General features: G+C 37.5%; 1 protein-coding gene across 1 annotated transcript in view; it reads right to left on the reverse strand.

The window, feature by feature from the left end:
- NEDD4 (NEDD4 E3 ubiquitin protein ligase) overlaps window positions 1–18,219 on the reverse strand; it is a gene marked incomplete at both ends in the record, with an annotated part of 154,125 nt that overhangs the window by 122,129 nt on the left and 13,777 nt on the right. The window contains 2 exons of the mRNA XM_079699296.1: window positions 12,636–12,674; window positions 12,776–12,854. Of these exons, the coding sequence (XP_079555422.1) occupies window positions 12,636–12,674; window positions 12,776–12,854 (118 nt within the window). The remainder of the gene's footprint in view (window positions 1–12,635; window positions 12,675–12,775; window positions 12,855–18,219) is intronic.

Raw genomic sequence — 18,219 nt, forward strand, 5'->3', positions numbered from 1 at the left:
TCAGTCTCAGACAACCTCTAATATATTTTCTGTCTCTATAGATTTGCCTATTACAGACATTTAATATGAGGAGAATCTTACAATATGTGGTCTTTTGTAACTGGCTTCTTTTACTTTGCATAATGTGTCCGAGGTTCACCCATGTTGTAGCATGTATCAGTACTTCATTCCTTTCTATAACTGAATAATATCCCACTGTATGTTTATACCCCATTTTGTTTATCCATTCATTTGTTGATGGACCTATGGGTTGTTTCTACTTTTTTTTTTTTTTGCGGTACGCGGACCTCTCACTGTTGTGGCCTCTCCTGTCGTGGAGCACAGGCTCCGGACGTGCAGGCTCAGCGGCCATGGCTCACGGGCCCAGCCGCTCCGCGGCATGTGGGATCTTCCCGAACCGGGGCATGAACCCGTGTCCCCTGCGTCGGCAGGAGGACTCTCAACCACTGCGCCACCAGGGAAGCCCTGTTTCTACTTTTTGACTATAATTAATAATGATGCTATGAGTATTCATGTACAAGTGTTTGTGCGGACATATGTGGTAAGTAGATTTTAAAATAAAAACTGTGTAAAAAGTAAAATGAAATAGATAAGTATTTTTACAAGCTTTAAGCATTATATAAATAGAAACTATCTTTGCATTTTATCTACATATTTTATGTTTTTCTAATTTGTTTCTCTATACAGTTATTGCTTATCAACAAATATAAAAATGAATTATAGATACACAGCCATGGGGGAAAAACCCAAACAGTAAAAAAAAAAGATATTCAGTATAGTGAATTATAAATCTCTCACCCTTTCCCCACCCTCAGAGAAAATACTGTGAACAGTTTCTTGGTCCTTCTAGAAGTATTTTTTGCAAATACCAGCATGTGAGAAAGCTGTTCTGTTTTTACACAAAAAGGTGCATCATATATATAATGTTTTGCACCTTTGTTCCTTCATTTAATATATTTTGAAACTTAACATCCTATCAATACATATACCTCTGTCTCTTTTTAAACAGCTGATGAGGATTTCATTATACGGCTACACCATACCTTACTTAGTGCTTTATTAATGGGGCACCCTAGCCTTCTTCCTAGCTAACAGAATTCTGATTTTATTCAAATAATGGATGATAATGTGTGTCAGGGATACAGGCAGCTACTCCCTACCCCGACCCCACCCCCCCAGGAGCTGACTTCTGATTCCTCTAAGCCTCCCGGTAATTCCACTCTCTTTACTAATGACTGGGTTAGAAATACACACAACATAATTCCGGCCCAAGAGACATGAATCAAAGTCTCCTAGGGAAACTTTTGGAAAAGGGTCCTTCACTTTTTAAAAGAGACTTGTGAGGAAACATTCTCCCCTACCTCTGGACATCATCATGGGAGGCTATGTCATTAGGAACTGCTGCAAGCTTCTTGTGACCATGGACAGAAAGGCAAGAGAATCCCAGAGAGGCTAGGATTACTTGAAGCTGAAAGCATCCTAAATGATACACTTCAGAAGGGTCTTCCCTAAATACCCTACATTGAGAGAATCCCCTCAAGTCTCTAATATCCCCTGATACTCACTCCATAGCACCCAGTGTTTTCCCTTGACAAGTCTCAGCACATTGATAATTCTTTTGAGAAACTAGTTTATAGGGGTCCACAGCAGACAGTAAGCTTCGCTGAGGGTAGGGACTGTGGCCTCACATTAACAAGCATTAGCAAAGTGACTGGGAAAAAATATCACACCAATTTTTTTTTTGTGTGTGTGTAGGTGGAGGAGTATAAACACATGGATAAAAATGCATAGGAAAAAATACCAGACTATCACACAATCAGTGGTGGCATTATGGAGATTAAATTATGGCTGATTTTTTATTTCTCTTTCTAAAAATATCTGTGGTGTACAAGTTATGTTGCTTCTGTAACATAATACTAATATATTCATGAACATATACACATTTTGTAAATATGATGAGTATGAATACTAAAGATATAAAGTGAGCACCATGGGTGTACAGGGAATGAAGTGGGGCTGTCCTTTTTCAGATGCTCATACACTATGCTGATGCACAGATTATATAACGTGTACATTGCTCCTAATGTGTCAAACTTTTTTCCCTCCTGATAACTTGCCTCCCTTGGTCTCATATGAGCAACTATAAGTGTAGATGTTACTATAATTTTCTATTGAGCATTAACTTCAATTTGGAGTCTCCCCTGTTTGTTAATCTACCAGTAACAGTTCTCCACAAAAGACTTTCTTCGAACTTCACGTTTTCTCAAAGATATAAAGGCTCCCTTCAACTTCTGGCCACAATTTCCATTTGGCTGAATGCCCAATAATCAACATTTTACTGTACTCTGTTATCTCAGTAGACATTTTTATGTGAATACATTCAATGGAAAACATCTTGTGCTATGTATAAATAATGATATAAATGACAAGAAGAAAATAGAGGACCGCACATAATTATGTCCTTTGTACAGCAAGTATTAAATTGCCATGTGTTTTCTATATCTAGCTGTGATGAATTAGCATTGATCCACAAAAATTTATCTAGTTACCCTTGCAATAAATTTTCAAATTTCTGATTAAAATAAATGCTGCATGGCCCATGATCCCAGAATAGAGGAATACTGGCTAGAACATTTGGCAACAGTGAAATTATAGTAAAAGAAACAATGAGTAAAAGGCAGTAAAGTACTGAGCCAGGTTTATCATCTACAAACGGCCTTCTTTCTTATTTTTGTAGTAACATCTCTAACTCGAGTAGTACCTATTTTCAAGTATCCTTTCTAATAAAAAATCAAGACCGTAAAAAATAATGGGAAGATTTTTAATTACAGTTTTTAATTAAAATTTAAAAAATTTTAATTACAATTTTAATTCCTCTAATGGATAACCATATTATCTACTTCTACCCACACTTTGATATTCTTTTCATCCCTGATATTGGTCATTTGAGTTTTCTTTCTCCATTTTTTCCTCCTTTTTAAAATTAATTAATTACTTTATTTACTTTTGGGTGCATCGGGTCTCCGCCATTGTGCGTGGGGCCCCGCCCCAGCTGCAGCGAGCAGGGGCCACTCCTTCATTGCAGTGTGCAGGCTCCTCACTGTGGTGGCCTCTCCCGCTGCGGAGCACGGGCTCTAAGTGCGCAGGCTTCAGCAGTTGTGGCATGGGGGCTCAGTTGCTGTGGCTCATGGGCTCTAGAGCACAGTCTCAGTAGTTGTGGCACACGGGCTTAGTTGCTCCACGGCATGTGGGATCTTTCCGGACCAGGGCTCAAACCCATGTCCCCTACATTGGCTGGAGGATTCTTAACCACTGCGCCACCAGGGAAGCCCTGAGTTTTCTTTCTCTCTTATTAGGGCTTGCTATGGTATAGCAATTTTATTAATTTTTTCAAAGAACCACCTTTAGTTTCATTTATTTTCTCTACTTTTTATCCATTTTCTATTTTATTGACTTCCATTCTTATTTCCTTCCCTCTACTTTTTATTTTTTATTTTTTGGTTAAGGTAGAAACTTAGATAATTGATTTTAAATCCTTTTTCCTTTGTATATAAGCATATAAAGATGTAAATTTCCAAGCACTGAATTAGCTCATCCTATATTCTGATATGTTATGCTTTAATTATCAGTCAGTTAAAATGATTTCTAAATTTCCTTATGATTTTCTTTTTAATTGTGGCTTATTTAAAATACATTGTTTACTTTCCAAATATTTATGGATTTTTGAGATATATTGACATATCCAGATATACATGTATAATATATATCCCAGATATACATTCCAGAATTCTATTTAAAGGTTGTTGTAATCAGAGAATATATTCTATAGAATCTCAAGCCTTTTAAACACATTCAGACTTGTTTTATGGCCCAATATATGGTCATCTTGGTGAATGTTCCATGGGCATATAAAAAGAACGTATATTCTTCAGGTACAGGCATACTTTGTTTTATTGTGTTTCACAGATATTGCGTTTTTTACAAATTGAAGGTTTGTGGAAAACCTGTGTCAAGTGAGTTTACTGGTGCCATTTTTCCAACAGCACTTGCTCACTTTGTGTCGCTATGTCACACTTTAACAATTCTCGCAATATTTTAAAATTTCTCATTATTATTATATTATGATACCATTGTCATGGTATCTGTGATCAGTGATCTCTGATGTTACTACTGCAAAAAAGATTATGACTCCCTGAAGGCTGAGATGATGGTTAGCATTTTTTAGCAATAAAAAATTATTTTTAAATTAAGGTATGTATAGTTTTTATAGACATAATGCTATTACACACTCAACAGACTACAGTATAGTGTAGGCATAACTTTTATATGCACTGGGAAACCAAAAAAATTGTGTGACTCACTTTATTGTGGTGGTCTGGAACTGAATCCACAATATCTCTGAGGTATGCTGTATCAGATGTAGTGTTTTATACATGCCAAACAGGTTAAGTTGATTGATAGTGTTTTTCAAATCTTTTATGTACTTACTGGATTTTTGTGTTTTGGTCTAGTTGTTTTATCAATTATTGAGAGAGGAGTGACAAAATCTTTATTCTGGATTTATTTCTCTAGTTAGTTCTGTCAATTTTTCCTTCAAAATTTTGAAGTTCTTCTATCAGGTGTATTCATAGGATTGTATGTCTTCTTGATGAATAAATGCTTTTATGATAATGAAATCTCTCTGGTAATACTCTTCATCCTGAAGACTACTTCATTTAATAATAATACAGCCATATCAGTGTATTGTTTTGTTTGGCTTAGTGCTGGTATACCTTTTCCTGTACTTTTACTTTTAACCTGTCTGTGTCTCTATACTCAAAATGTGTCTCCTGTAAACAGCATATAGTTGAATCTTGCTTTTTTGTAATTATTGAGATGGTTTGCTTTATGGTTTGTTATCATCTATTTCTTTTCTATTTTTTATTCCTCTTTTGTTCCCTTTCACCTTTAAAAAATTATTAATCAAGTATTTCTTGGTATGCCATCTTATTTCCTTTAATGGACTTTCACCTATAATATTTCATTTTAATTTCTTAGTGACAGCTCTAAGGATTACAATATGCATCCTTAAATGTCACAATTATAAGAGAGTTGAGCCACTTTAATCACTTTCGGATCTCTTTCAAGAGAACCTGCATAGCTGATTGGCAGCCACAGCTAACCATGTACCTTTGAATCTACCCATTGGATTCTCTTTGCTTTCTCTCAAAGGCTGGGCACTCTTTTTTTTTTTTTTTTCGGTACGCGGGCCTCTCACTGCTGTGGCCTCTCCCGTTGCGGAGCACAGGCTCCGGGCACGCAGGCCCAGCAGCCATGGCTCACGGGCCCAGCCGCTCCGCGGCATGTGGGATCTTCCCGGACCGGAGCACGAACCCGTGTCCCCTGCATCGGCAGGTGGACTCTCAACCACTGCGCCACCAGGGAAGCCCAGGCTGGGCACTCTTGCCCAACACAGGACTTCTCTAACAGACAACCTTTGCTGGGAAACTCTCCATCAGTCTGGGCGAGACTTTCTCAGAACTGTGCTGCAGTGTGAGACTCTTCCTACCCAGTCCTTTCGCCCCTCTCCTTGAGCAGGTGTTAAGCCTGCATCATGAGGAGAAGGCTCTTCCCATCTGTGTGTCTTCCCTGTCTGACCTTCACAGGTGCTTCAATAAACCTCCTGCATATCTAATTCCATCTTGATGTCTGTTTCTTAGAGGGCCCAAACCAACACAGATGGTATGAGTAGTGGGGTTTTAGGACCAGCCCACACTCACTTGGCTGGCAAGGACCTCCCTATCCTTAGTAGAATGTGGGACATATATAGTCACTGGCAGAAGATGGTGGTCCAATTCCTAAAGACTTCTCCAGGGGTGTCCCAGGGAAATGTCCTGGTAGAGAGAGACAACCTTGCCAGTTTGATGTATAATGCACTTGAAAGGTAAGGGAAGAACAATACCTACAAGGACAATGAAGTTGTCTAGTTTTTACTATTGATGACTTACAGAGAGACAATGAGAAAATAAGGGCAGTTAACAAAAGCAAAAGGTTAAATCTGAGAGACAGAGGGTCTCTTTGGTAGTGTATAAAGAGGCCTGCACCTCCTGAAGTGGAAAAGAGGACAAAACTGAGGAGCAGTGTCAGAGTTGACAGGGTTGCAGAGCTCAGAGACATTTAAATGCTCAGTCACTGTGGGTCTATTATGTCAATGTCAGGGCCCTGGCTGGGAAAACCTGGGATCCTGATGTGCAGGACAGGAGGATCTGGATGGACGCTCCTGAAGATTTTGGTTCCGCAGGTCCCTGAACCCTCAGAGCTTGCAGAGTAGAGTATCTCATCCCTCTGTAATAAGAGCTGGCACTTCCCACATGCAGGATGACATTGCAGAAGCTGGTCCCCACACTCTCTCCTCAGGAGTTGCCCCCACTTCTCCCCTGGTTATCAAGATAATAATCAGTGTTAAATCCCAGCTGGGCCTGATATAGGATGAAAGCGATTACATTTGGAAGAAGCTTCAAGAATTAAACAGCATGTCCTGGCACGAGCCAGAGGAATATCTCTGGGACTACGATTGATCAAAGGGGCAGAAACATAAGACTGCATAAGCAAGAATTCATTGACATGGAGGCACCTTCTCAGGACAAGGGATTGAACATCCTGTCAAGGACCCCATGAGATGAGGCAAAGTTGCTGCTAGAGTGGCTCCTAGAAGCCTGAAAAAATAATAAGCCAAGTGGAAATGCCTGAGTTGCCCTGGCATATGGTAGGGGAAGGAATAAAAAGGCCAAGGGAAGTTGGCATGCTAGAATTAAAAGAAAAAAATATATATATATATAAAATATGAGGCCCAAATACCTACCAGATGCTTATGTTCCATGCGAGGGGAGCGAACCACAGTCATCAGGTATGTGCTGGTAAGAGGGGCAGCAGCATCACCCAGAGTGCAGTGGTGGCTCTCATCTGCATGCCAGGACTGATGGTGGGAGAGGCGGTCAAAGAGCTGGGCTCCTTAATAGCCATGCATGGGGACGAGCCTCCCCTTCTCCAGTAAGAGGCCGGCCAGTGACATTTCACTGCTAGAACCAAGGGGGCTACAATTATTGTAATGACCAGCCACGTAAGAGGGGCACTGAAGCTGACTTGACCTGTAGGGTATAGAGCATGGCGCCCCTTAGGGGCAAAATAGGCAGGTGATCAACAAAAGTGCTGCTTAACATCTACAATTATAAGAAGGAAGAATGGGGCTTCCCTGGTGGCGCAGTGGTTGAGAGTCCGCCTGCCGATGCAGGGGACACGGGTTCGTGCCCCGGTGCGGGAAGATCCCACATGCCGCGGAGCGGCTGGGCCCGTGAGCCATGGCCGCTGAGCCTGCGCGTCCAGAGCCTGTGCTCCGCAACGGGAGAGGCCACAACAGTGAGAGGCCCGCATACCGCAAAAAAAAAAAAAAAAAAAAAAAAAAAAAAAAAAAAAAAAGAAGGAAGAATGGAGAAGCAGGGGCTAAGGACAACTGTCCCAATTAAAAAAGAAAAGTCACAATCCCTCATCCAGTTCCCCAACCTGGGCCAATTTTCAGATCCACAGTCCATTGACTGAAGAAGTAACCTAGTCCATAGGAGGAAGGACTCTGCGTCACTGTAGGGAATGTATATTGTAATGATTCCTCTCTTCCTCCTCCAAAAGGACTATGGCCACTTATTTGGGTGAGTGTATATTGGGGAGAAAGAATAATCAGACATATTGAGGACTGCTGGAAACAGAAACCCAAAGCATCATTTTGTCTTCCATATTAAAGCAAGGACTTACAGAGAACAGAAAACAAATGGAGTCCTGTCTAACGTTCAGCTTATACCGAGTACACTAGTTCTGTGGATCCACCCAGTAGTCACTTCCCTAGTTTTCAAGTGTACAATAGGGATTGATATACTAGAAGTTGGATCTCCTCACTACCACCACCACATTGAATCCGTGGCTTGTGGGATAGGAGCTATCATAGTGAGAAGGCCAAGTGGAAGCCTTTGAAACTGTCCTCCCTCTGGTGAAGACAGTAAAGCTAAAACAATACTGACTAGATATGACAACAAAAGCACAAGGAACAAAAGAAAAGAGAAACTGAACATCATCAAAACTTAAAACTTTTGTGCTTCAAAGGATACCATCAATAAATTCAAAAGACAACCCACAGAATGAGAGAAAATTTTTGTAAATCATGTATCTGACAAGGGACTTGTATCTAGAAATATAAAGAACTATGACAACTCAATAACAAAAAGACAAATAACCCAATTATAAAATGGGCAAAGGATCTGACTAGACATTTCTCTAAAGAAAATATACAACTGGAAAATAAACTCATGAAAAGATGCACATCATTAGCCATCAGGGAAATACAGATCAAAACCACAATAAGATACCATTTCACACCCACTAGGAGGGCTGTGATAAAAAGTCAGATAATAAAAAGTGTTGTCAAGGATGTGGAGAAGTGAGAACTCTCATACTCTGTTGGTGGGAATGTCAAACGGTAAAGCCACTTTGGAAAACATTTTGGCAGTTTCTCATTCGATGCAGCAATCCCACTCCTAGGTATATATACTCCCCAAATGAAAATATATGTCCACACAAAAACTTGCATACAAATGTTCATAGCACCATTATTCATAATTGTTAAAAAGTGGAAACAACTCAGATGTCCAACTGATGCATGAATACAGTATGGTTAACCATATAATGGAATATTATTTGGCAATAAAAAGAAATTAAGTACTGATACATGCTATAATATGGTTGAACCTTGAAAACATTACACTTAGTGAAAGAAGACAGATACAAAGGACCACATATTATATGATATCATTTATACAAAATGTCCAAAATAGGCAAATCTCTTTAAGAGGCTGAAAGTAGATTGGAGGTTGCCTGGGAAGAGGGGCAGATCCTGGGGGAAAATGAGGAGTGACAGATGGTGGGTATGGGGTTTATTTTTGGGGTGATGAAAATGTTTTAAAATTGATTTTGGTGATGGTTGAACAACTCTGTGAATATACTAAAAACTACTGAATTGTACACTTTGAGTGGGTGAATTGTACGTTATGTTAATTATATCTTAATAAAGCTGTTTAAAAAACAACAAAAACACTGCAACATAGTGGGAATGTCATAGATTTGTACCACCATTAAAGACCTAAAGGATATAAGAGTGACTCCTATAATATGCTCATTTAATTCTCCAGTCTGGTCCCTACAGAAACCAGATAATAGCCTCAATCACCTGCTGGTTCCTGGATACAAGGAGTCCAAGTGCCCTGACAGCAGGTATAGACTGTGGTTCAATGGAACCCTTGATATGTCCCCTAGAAAGAGTGTGCTCCCTCTGGGGACTCGGACCTCTAACTCAGCAGAGCCCACAGTTCTAGGGACAGGAAGCACACAGTCCTCCAGTGGGTCTTTGGAAATGATGGTAAGTGGGGCCCCTCCTACTTCTATTCCTTTGTTCCCAGACTGTGTGTTCTTTCCGTTGTGAACACAGCCTCATATTAGGTCTTTGGTTTAAATGATTAAACTGGCACCCCATCTTTACAGAGTATTGCCTCCATATTGGTGCTTCAGTTGTGCCTTCAGTAGGCCATTCCAGTGCTCTATGAGGCTGCCTGCTTCTGGATGGTGTGGTAAATGCTGTGACCAATGGATCCCATGGTCATGGGCCCATTCCTGCACCTCCTTCTCTGTGAACTGGGTCCCCTGGAAGGATGAAATGTTGCATGGATTCCATCCCTATGAACACAAATTCTGTAAGCCCCCAGATAATTGTGCCGGCTGAGGTTCTGCAGACAGGAAAGGCAAACCCACGTCCACAGGTAATTTGAGGAAAAATTACTGGCCCTTTCAGAATGGAAGGCACCCAATTTAATAAACTTACCACAGAAAGGCTATGATCATGAGGGTTAATGGTCTTCAGTTTTAATTTTCTTATAAAGCTTTTGGTCCAGTTTTGGTATCAGAGTAATGCTGGCCTCATGAATAAATTGGGAAATGTTCCTTCCTCTTCTAGTTTCAGTAAGACATTGCATAGAATTGGAATTATTTATTCATTAAATGCGTGGTAGAATTCAACCAGTGGAACTACCTGGGCTCAAAGTCTTTGTTGGATGGTTTTTAACTTCAAATGCAATCTCTTTAAGAGATATAGAACTTTTCAGGTAATTTATTTCCTATTAAAGTTTTGATGGGATATGTCTTTAAAGGAATTGGTCCATTTCATCTAAGTTATTGAATTTATGGGCACAGAATTGTTCATAATATCCCTTATTTTCCATTTAATGTCTGTTGGTTCTGTAATGATGCTACTTTCTAGTTTCTTCAGGTGGAACCTTAGATTAATGGTTCAAGACCTTTCTTCTTTTCTAATATAATTTAATGCTATATATTTTTCTCTAATCATTGCTTTAGCTGCATCCTACAAATTCTGATTTTTTTTTTTTTTTTTTACTGAAGTACAGTTGATTTACAATGTTGTGTTAGTTTCTGGTGTACAGCAAAGTGATTCAGATATATCTATATATTTTTCTTCTTCATATTCTTTTACATTATGGTTTATTACAGGATATTGAATATAGTTCCCTGTGCTATGTAGTAGAACCTTGTTCTTTACCTGTTTTATATATAGTAGTTTGTATCTGCTAATCCCAAACTCCTAATTTATCCCTTCTCCATCCTCTTTCACCTTTGGTAACCATAAGTTTGTTTTCTATGTCTTTGAAACTGTTTCTATTTCGTAAATAAGTTTTTTTGTGTCATATTTTAGAGTCCACATATAAATTATACCATATGGTATTTGTCTTTCTCTTTCTGACTTACTTCACTTAGTATGATAATCTCTAGGTCCATCCATGTTGCTGCAAATGGCATTATTTCATTCTTTTTTATGGCTGAGTAGTATTCCATTGTGTATATATATAACACCTTCTTTATCCATTTGACGCTGTATTTTTATTTCATTCTGTTAAAATATCTTCTAATTCCCCTTGACAATTCTTATTTGACTCATGGATTACTGAGAAGTGTGTTGTTTAACTTCCAAATATTTGGGGATTTTTCAGATATTTTTGTGTTACTAATATGTACTTTAATTCCATTATAATCAGAGACCATACTTTGCATGATTTAAATTCTTTTAATATTGTTGAGGTTTGGGTTTTGGCCCAGCGTACTCAGTAAATATTCCATGTGCAATTTTAAAGACCATGTGTTCTGCTGCTGTTGGGTGGCAAGTCTATAAATGTCAATTAAATAAAACTGATTTGATCGTGTTGTTCAGGACTTCCGTATCTTTACTGAATTTTCTGTCTACTTATCCTACCAATTACTGAGAGAAGAGTATTTAGTTTTCCAAGTTTAATTCTCTTATTTTTCCTCAGCTTAGAATACGTTTATCACACTGTCATTCCTGAAGGATATTTTTGTTAGATAAAGAATTTGGAGTTGACTATTCTTTTTTCTTTGCTACCTTAATTATACTGTTTCATCACAGTTTCTGATGAGAAATCCATAGTTATAAGAATCATTGTTCCCACATACATAATATGTCATTGTCAGTTTGAGGGCCCTCCTGGGAACCTGAAATAAGTGCTGACTGGAGTTTGCTCTTATGGGATAGTGAGGCGGGGTGAGGAGGAAGGCAGGAATATGAATGGAGGGTGTGTAAGAAGAAATGTATCCACTTGTTGGTAGGCCTTCATCATCTCTTGCCTGGATCAGTGTATTTAACAAATGACTGGGGACCTCCCTGGTGGTGCAGTGGTTAAGAATCCGCCTGCCGGGCCTCCCTGGTGGCGCAGTGGTTGAGAGTCCGCCTGCCGATGCAGGGGATACGGGTTCGTGCCCCGGTCTGGGAGGATCCCATATGCCGCGGAGCGGCTGGGCCCGTGAGCCATGGCCGCTGAGCCTGCGCATCCGGAGCCTGTGCTCCGCAACGGGAGAGGCCACAACAGTGAGAGGCCCGCGTACCGCAAAAAAAAAAAAAAAAAAAAAAAAAAAAAAAAAAAAAAAAAAGAATCCGCCTGCCAATGCAGGGGACATGGGTTTGATCCCTGGTCCGGGAAGATCCTACATGCTGTGGAGCAATTAAGTTCATGCACCACAACTACTGAGCCTGCATGCCATAACTACTGAAGCCCACGTGCCTAGAGCCCATGCTTCACAACAAGAGAAGCCACCACAATGAGAAGCCTGTGCACTGCAACAAAGAGTAGCCCCTGCTCACCACAACCAGAGAAAGCCTGTGTGCAGCAACAAATACCCAACACAGCCAAAAATAAATAAATAAATAAACAAATGACTGGAGAGACACAAATATGCATCATCTTTAAAATCAAAATCTTCAAAATTCGAATAAGACTGTTCTCTAAATCAGAATTAAATTAGAATAAGATAATTCCAGGTTTACAATTATCCTTTACCTCTTCATTACCTTACATATGTTTTTCATAGTAAGATAAATGGTTCCAGGGCTATGTCAAAATGGGGATACCTAGATTTAAGTCTTTTAAATTTTTACAAATTCTTATAAGATACATTTAAGAATATTGTGAGAACTTATCATTCTAACCTACTGAGAAAAATCTTTGTTGTTATAATGAAATAAAATGCATACTTACTCTGAATAATATTTCTTCATTCCATTTTGGATTCAAAGTCTAAAAGACAATAAACATATTATAACTAACTTTTTTATATTTTGTCATATAAAATAAAACAAAGTGTATTTCTGAAAATTTTGAATACTGCTAAGTCTAACCTTTTTAATGGTTTTCGTTTGCACACTTGTAAAAACTCCATTCACTGGGTCATATAACGTCACTCTCACATAAGGATCACTGTTAAAATTTAAAAAAAAAAGTTAATTGTTGCTTATTCCCAAATTCAGGTTACTAGAACTATAAAAGTCACAGAATTTTCTTTGTTAACAATTTCTACAATTACTTCCTACACTTAAAAGTAAGGGTTCCTTAGGCAGGGGTAAGTAATTATAGTAATCTTTGCATTTTGTTAAAAAGCTGAAACACCATGTTAGTGAAATAGACAAAGAATTAGAAAGAAAACCTTTAAATCACAATTTAATGATTTCCAACCTCTTAAGATTTTTGAACTTTTGTTTTATCTTTATTACATGTCTTCCTCTTTTGGGTTAAGAAGGTTGATTCAATGATTCTCAAGAGTAGCTTTGCAAGACCTCAGGTTGTTCCAAGTTATCTCATGGGTATAAACTCTTTTTACAAAATAAAGGCAAAGTGCTTCAGTTCAAAATAATTATATGACATGTAACCCCTTGTACAAAGAGACATGGAGAAAGAAAACCTTGTGATATTTAGGTTTGCAAAGCAAAAGACTTTAGACATTTTACTTGTCCATGGTCAAATTTCTCCCATTTCTCTTGGGGATCCCAAGTACCCACCATTCTCCACCACAAACTCCCTCCTCCCATTTCCTTATACAACCTTACCTTTTACTTTAATTGACAAAAATCAAAGTCATCATAATACTCCCAACATCCTGGTATTTATCAGAGCCCATCTTACCCCTAACCTCAGTGATGCAGGTATTTCACCCAATCGCCCTTGTCCAGTTTCCTCCCACTTCCTCTGGAACCTTACGTCATCTATTTTGACTTCTCCCTTTTATATCTCCAGCTTTTCTTTGACCTAGGTTTTTCCAGTCATAGAAATGTTATTAAACTCCCCCAACTCCTTGACTCTCCTTCCTGCCTCCAGCAAAGCAAACTAGATTTCTTTTCTTTCTGTCTCAAACTTTCCAAGAGAATAATTTGTAATAATAATAACAATAACAATTAACACTTATATAGCAATTACTCTGTGCCAGGCACCACTCTGAACAGTTTATATATATTAAGTTTTGGAATCCTTATAACGACCTATGAGGTAGGTATGATTATTATCTCTATTTTACACAGAGAGGTAAGTCAACTCATCCCAGATCACACAGCTAGGAAGCAGAAAAGCAAGAACTGAAACTCAAGCACCTGGCTCCAGAGGCCCTGTGCTTAACCGTGATGGCATACGACCTCCCTTTCTTCATTTCCCCAACTCCCAGTGCTCTTCACAGCCCTATAATCTGGTTTCCACCTCTTTCCTTCAGACCCATTCCTTGAAAAGTCACCCATCTTGCTAAAACAATAGACACTTTCTAGGCACTTATTTTACTGGTCCTCTGTAGGTTTGATAATACTGACCATTTCCTCTTTGAAACTCATCTCGTTTAGCTTTCATGACACAAGTCCCTTCTGGTTCTCCCTTTTGCTCTCTCTACATATTTCCTTCACAATCTCATCCATGGTTTTAACAACTAACTATATACTCTCAAATATAAATATAAAACATAAATATAAATATAAATATATATTCCTGATCTCACCACCCAGCTAGACACTTCCACCTGGATAGTCCACAGACAATGTCTGTTCAAGAGCTTTGCCTATTTTTAATTGGCCATTTTATCATATTATTATTGGGTTGTAAGAGGTCTTTATATACTATGAATTAAAGGCCTTTGTCAGATATATGTTTTGAAAACATTTTCTCCCAATCTGTGGCTTGCCTCTTCCCTTCCTTAACTGTGTCTTTCAAACAACAAAAGTTTTTAATTCTGATGAAGTCTGTTTCAACATTTTTCTTTCTAAATTTTAGGTTCATAGTTTTTGAGTCCCATTCAAGAAATCTTTGTGTAACTCAGTAGAGCAAATATTTTCTCCTATGTCTTCTTCTAGAAGTTTAATTTTAGCTCTTATTAATTTTCTATATTATGTGTGATAAGGAAAGAGCCTCATTTTGTTCCATATAGATAACCAGTTGTTCTAGTATCATGTACTTAAAAGACTATCCTTTCTGTTGAATTACCTTAATGCTTAAAGCAACTGACCATATACATGTATATGTGTATGTGTGTGGGTGTGTGTGTGTACTTCTACACTCTTTATTCTAGTCCACTGAACAATATATCTGTTCTCATGCCAATGTTACTTTGTCTTGATTACCTATAGCTGTATAGAAAGTCTTGAAATTATGTAGCATAAGTTCTCCACCTATGTTCTTTTTCAAAACTGTTTTGGCTATTCTATGTCCTTTGACTTTCCATAACAATATTGGAATCAGCTTATCCATTTCTCAAAAAAAAACATGGCTGGGATTTTGATTGGGATTGAGCCAAATCTATTCAATTTGGAGAGAAATACAACTCTAACAATAATGAATCTTCCAATCCATGAATATGAAAATACTTATCCATCGATTTAGATCTTCAATTTCGCTCAGCAATGTTTTATAGTTTTCGGCGTACAGTGCTTGCAAATCTTTTGTTAAATTTATTTCTAAGTTTTTAATTTTTATATTATTGTAAACAGAGATTTGGAAAATTCATTTTCCAATTGTTAATTGATTGATAGGATATAATAATATGACTAATTTTGGTACACTGGCTTTGTATCTTGTGGCCTTATATTTTAGTTCTAGCAGCTTCTTTGAGATTCCTTAGGGTTTCCTATGTACATGATCACACAGTCTACAAATAAAAAGTTTCTTCCGTTTCAGTCTGCATTATTTTTATTTCTTTTCCTAGTCATATTACTTGGCTAGGACATCCAGTACAGTGTTGAACTGAATGTGAGAGCAGACAATGCTTCTTATTCCTGAGCTTAAATATTCAGATTGTCATCACTGGGCATGATATTAGCTATTGTCTTTCTCACGGAAAACTTTAATCATGTCTACAACTCCCATCTATCCCTAGTTTGCTAAGACTTTGTATCATGATTGGGTACTGAATTTTGTCAAATGCTTTTTTTGTTTTTATTGAAATCATCATGTTTTTCTTTTATTCTATTAATATGGTATATTACATTGATTAATTTTCATATGTTAAACTAATTCTGCATTTTATTATTAGTTTGTTGAGAGTTTTTATCATAAAAGGGTGTTGAATGTTGACAAATGTACTTTCTACACCTATTGAAATGATCATGCATTTTTTTCCTTCTGTGCTATATTAATGTGATGATTTACAGTGGTTGACTTTTTTCAAATGTTGAACAAACCTTATATTCATAGGAAAAATCCCACCTGATCATATATTGCTATATACGGTTCAATATAGGGCTACTGAAGTTTTCTATTTCTTCTGTGATCAATTTTGGTAATTTCTACTTTTCAAAGATTTTGTCTACTTCATTTAAGTTGTGCATGATTCTTTATTGGCATGAAGTTGCACACAGTGTTCCCTTTCTGTCTTTTTCATTTCCATAGGGTCTATAGCAATGCCTCTGCTTTTGTTCCCATTATGGTAATTTGTGCCTTCTCTCTTTTTTGTTCTTGATCAGTCTAGCTTGAAGTTTAAAATTTTTATTTATCCCTTCAAGGAATGAGCTTTTCATTTCAACGATTTTTTCCTATCATTGTCCATTTTCTATTTCACTAATTTCTGCCCTTATCATTATTTTCTTCCTTCTACTTACTTTGGAATTAATTTGCTCTTCTTTTTCTGATTTCTTAATCTCAGAACTCAAGTCATTCATTTAGATCTTACTCCTTTACTAAGTTTAGATCTTACTCCTTTTCTAAGTTAAATATTTTAAAACTATAAATTTTCCTCTAATACTTTAGCTGCATCTCACAGATTTTGATGTTGCTCTATTTTAATTTCATTCAGTTCAAAATGTTTTCTAATTTATCTTTTGATTCCTTCTTTGACTTATAAACAAAACAAAGTGTATTGCTTTATTTCCAAATATTTAGGATGTTATTGGTTTCTAACTTAATTTCGCTGTTATCAGAGAACATCTCCATATGATTTCAATCTTTTCTAAATTCTTGAGACTTGTCTTGTGGTCTTACACATCGTCTATATTGGTGAATGTACCATATGCCCCTGAAAATAATGTAAATTTTGTACTTGTTTGATTTACTGTTTTATTGCCCAGCATAATATGGCAGACAGACTCTAGGGTGGCTTCTTTTATCCCCACCTCCTAATGTTCATGCCTTTTGTGTTCCCCTCCTCGTAAATGTGGGAAGGATTGTGTATTCTAACCAATAATTACATCAAAAGTGACAAAATGTATGTGGTTACATTACAAAAGATTGTAACTCATCTTGCTAGGAGACTTTCTCTCCTATGATAGCTTTGAAGAAGCAAGCTGCTATCCTGTGAGCTGTCATATGAAGAAGGCCATGTGACAAGAAACTTAGGATGGCCTCTGGCTGACAGCCAGCAAAAAACTGAAGCCCTCAATCTGGCAGTCTGAAAGAACTGAATGCTGCCAACAACCACATGAGCTTAGAAGTGTATGCTTCCCCAAACAAGCCTCAGATGAGACCATAGCCCTGGCCAATGCCTGACTGCAGATTTTCAAGACCTTGAAGCAGAGGACCCAGTTAAACCATGCACTGACACTGTGACCCACAGAAACTATGAAATCATAAATAATGTGTTCTTCTAAGCTGCTAAGTTTGAGGTAATTATAGTTGTGCAGCAATCGATAAATAATGTGAATATACCATGTGCACTTGAAAAGAATGTGTATTTGGTGGTTGTTAGGAAGTGTTCTTTGCATCAAAGTTCATAATATTGTTCAACTTACTGTTTTTGTTGTCTTTTTTTATCTTGTTTTATTAACTGCTGAGAGAGAAATAATGTTTCCAACTATGACTGTGGAATTTTTTCTCTCTCCCTCTAATTCTGTCAACTTTTGCTTCATATATTTTCAAGTTCTCTTGGCAGGAACATACAACTTTATGATTGTTTTATCTTCTTGACGAATTTATTCTTATATTGTTGTGAAATATCTGGAAATAATTTTTGTGTTGAAATCTATTTTATCAGATATTAAAATATCCACTTCAGTCTTCACATGCTTGTTTGTATGGCTATGCATCCCCTCTCTTTCAACTGACCTGTGTCTTTGTATTTTAAGTGCATCATTTATAGACAGCATTTAGTTGGATCTTCTTTTTCAATCCATTCTAATAACTTCTACCTCATATTCACCTTAGTCCATTAATGTTTAATGTAATTATTGTCATGATTAGATTTAGATGTATCAAATTATTACTGGTTTTCTATTCTTCCCTCTCCCCTTTCTCTCTCTCTCTCTTTTTTGATCATTTGTTCTTTTCCTGGCCTTTTGTTTAACTATTTTATTTTTTCAAGAATTTCATTTTAAAATTTCTATTG

Source organism: Hyperoodon ampullatus (assembly GCF_949752795.1).
Source record: "Hyperoodon ampullatus genome assembly, chromosome: 3".
In the NCBI taxonomy this organism is placed as follows: domain Eukaryota; kingdom Metazoa; phylum Chordata; class Mammalia; order Artiodactyla; family Ziphiidae; genus Hyperoodon; species Hyperoodon ampullatus.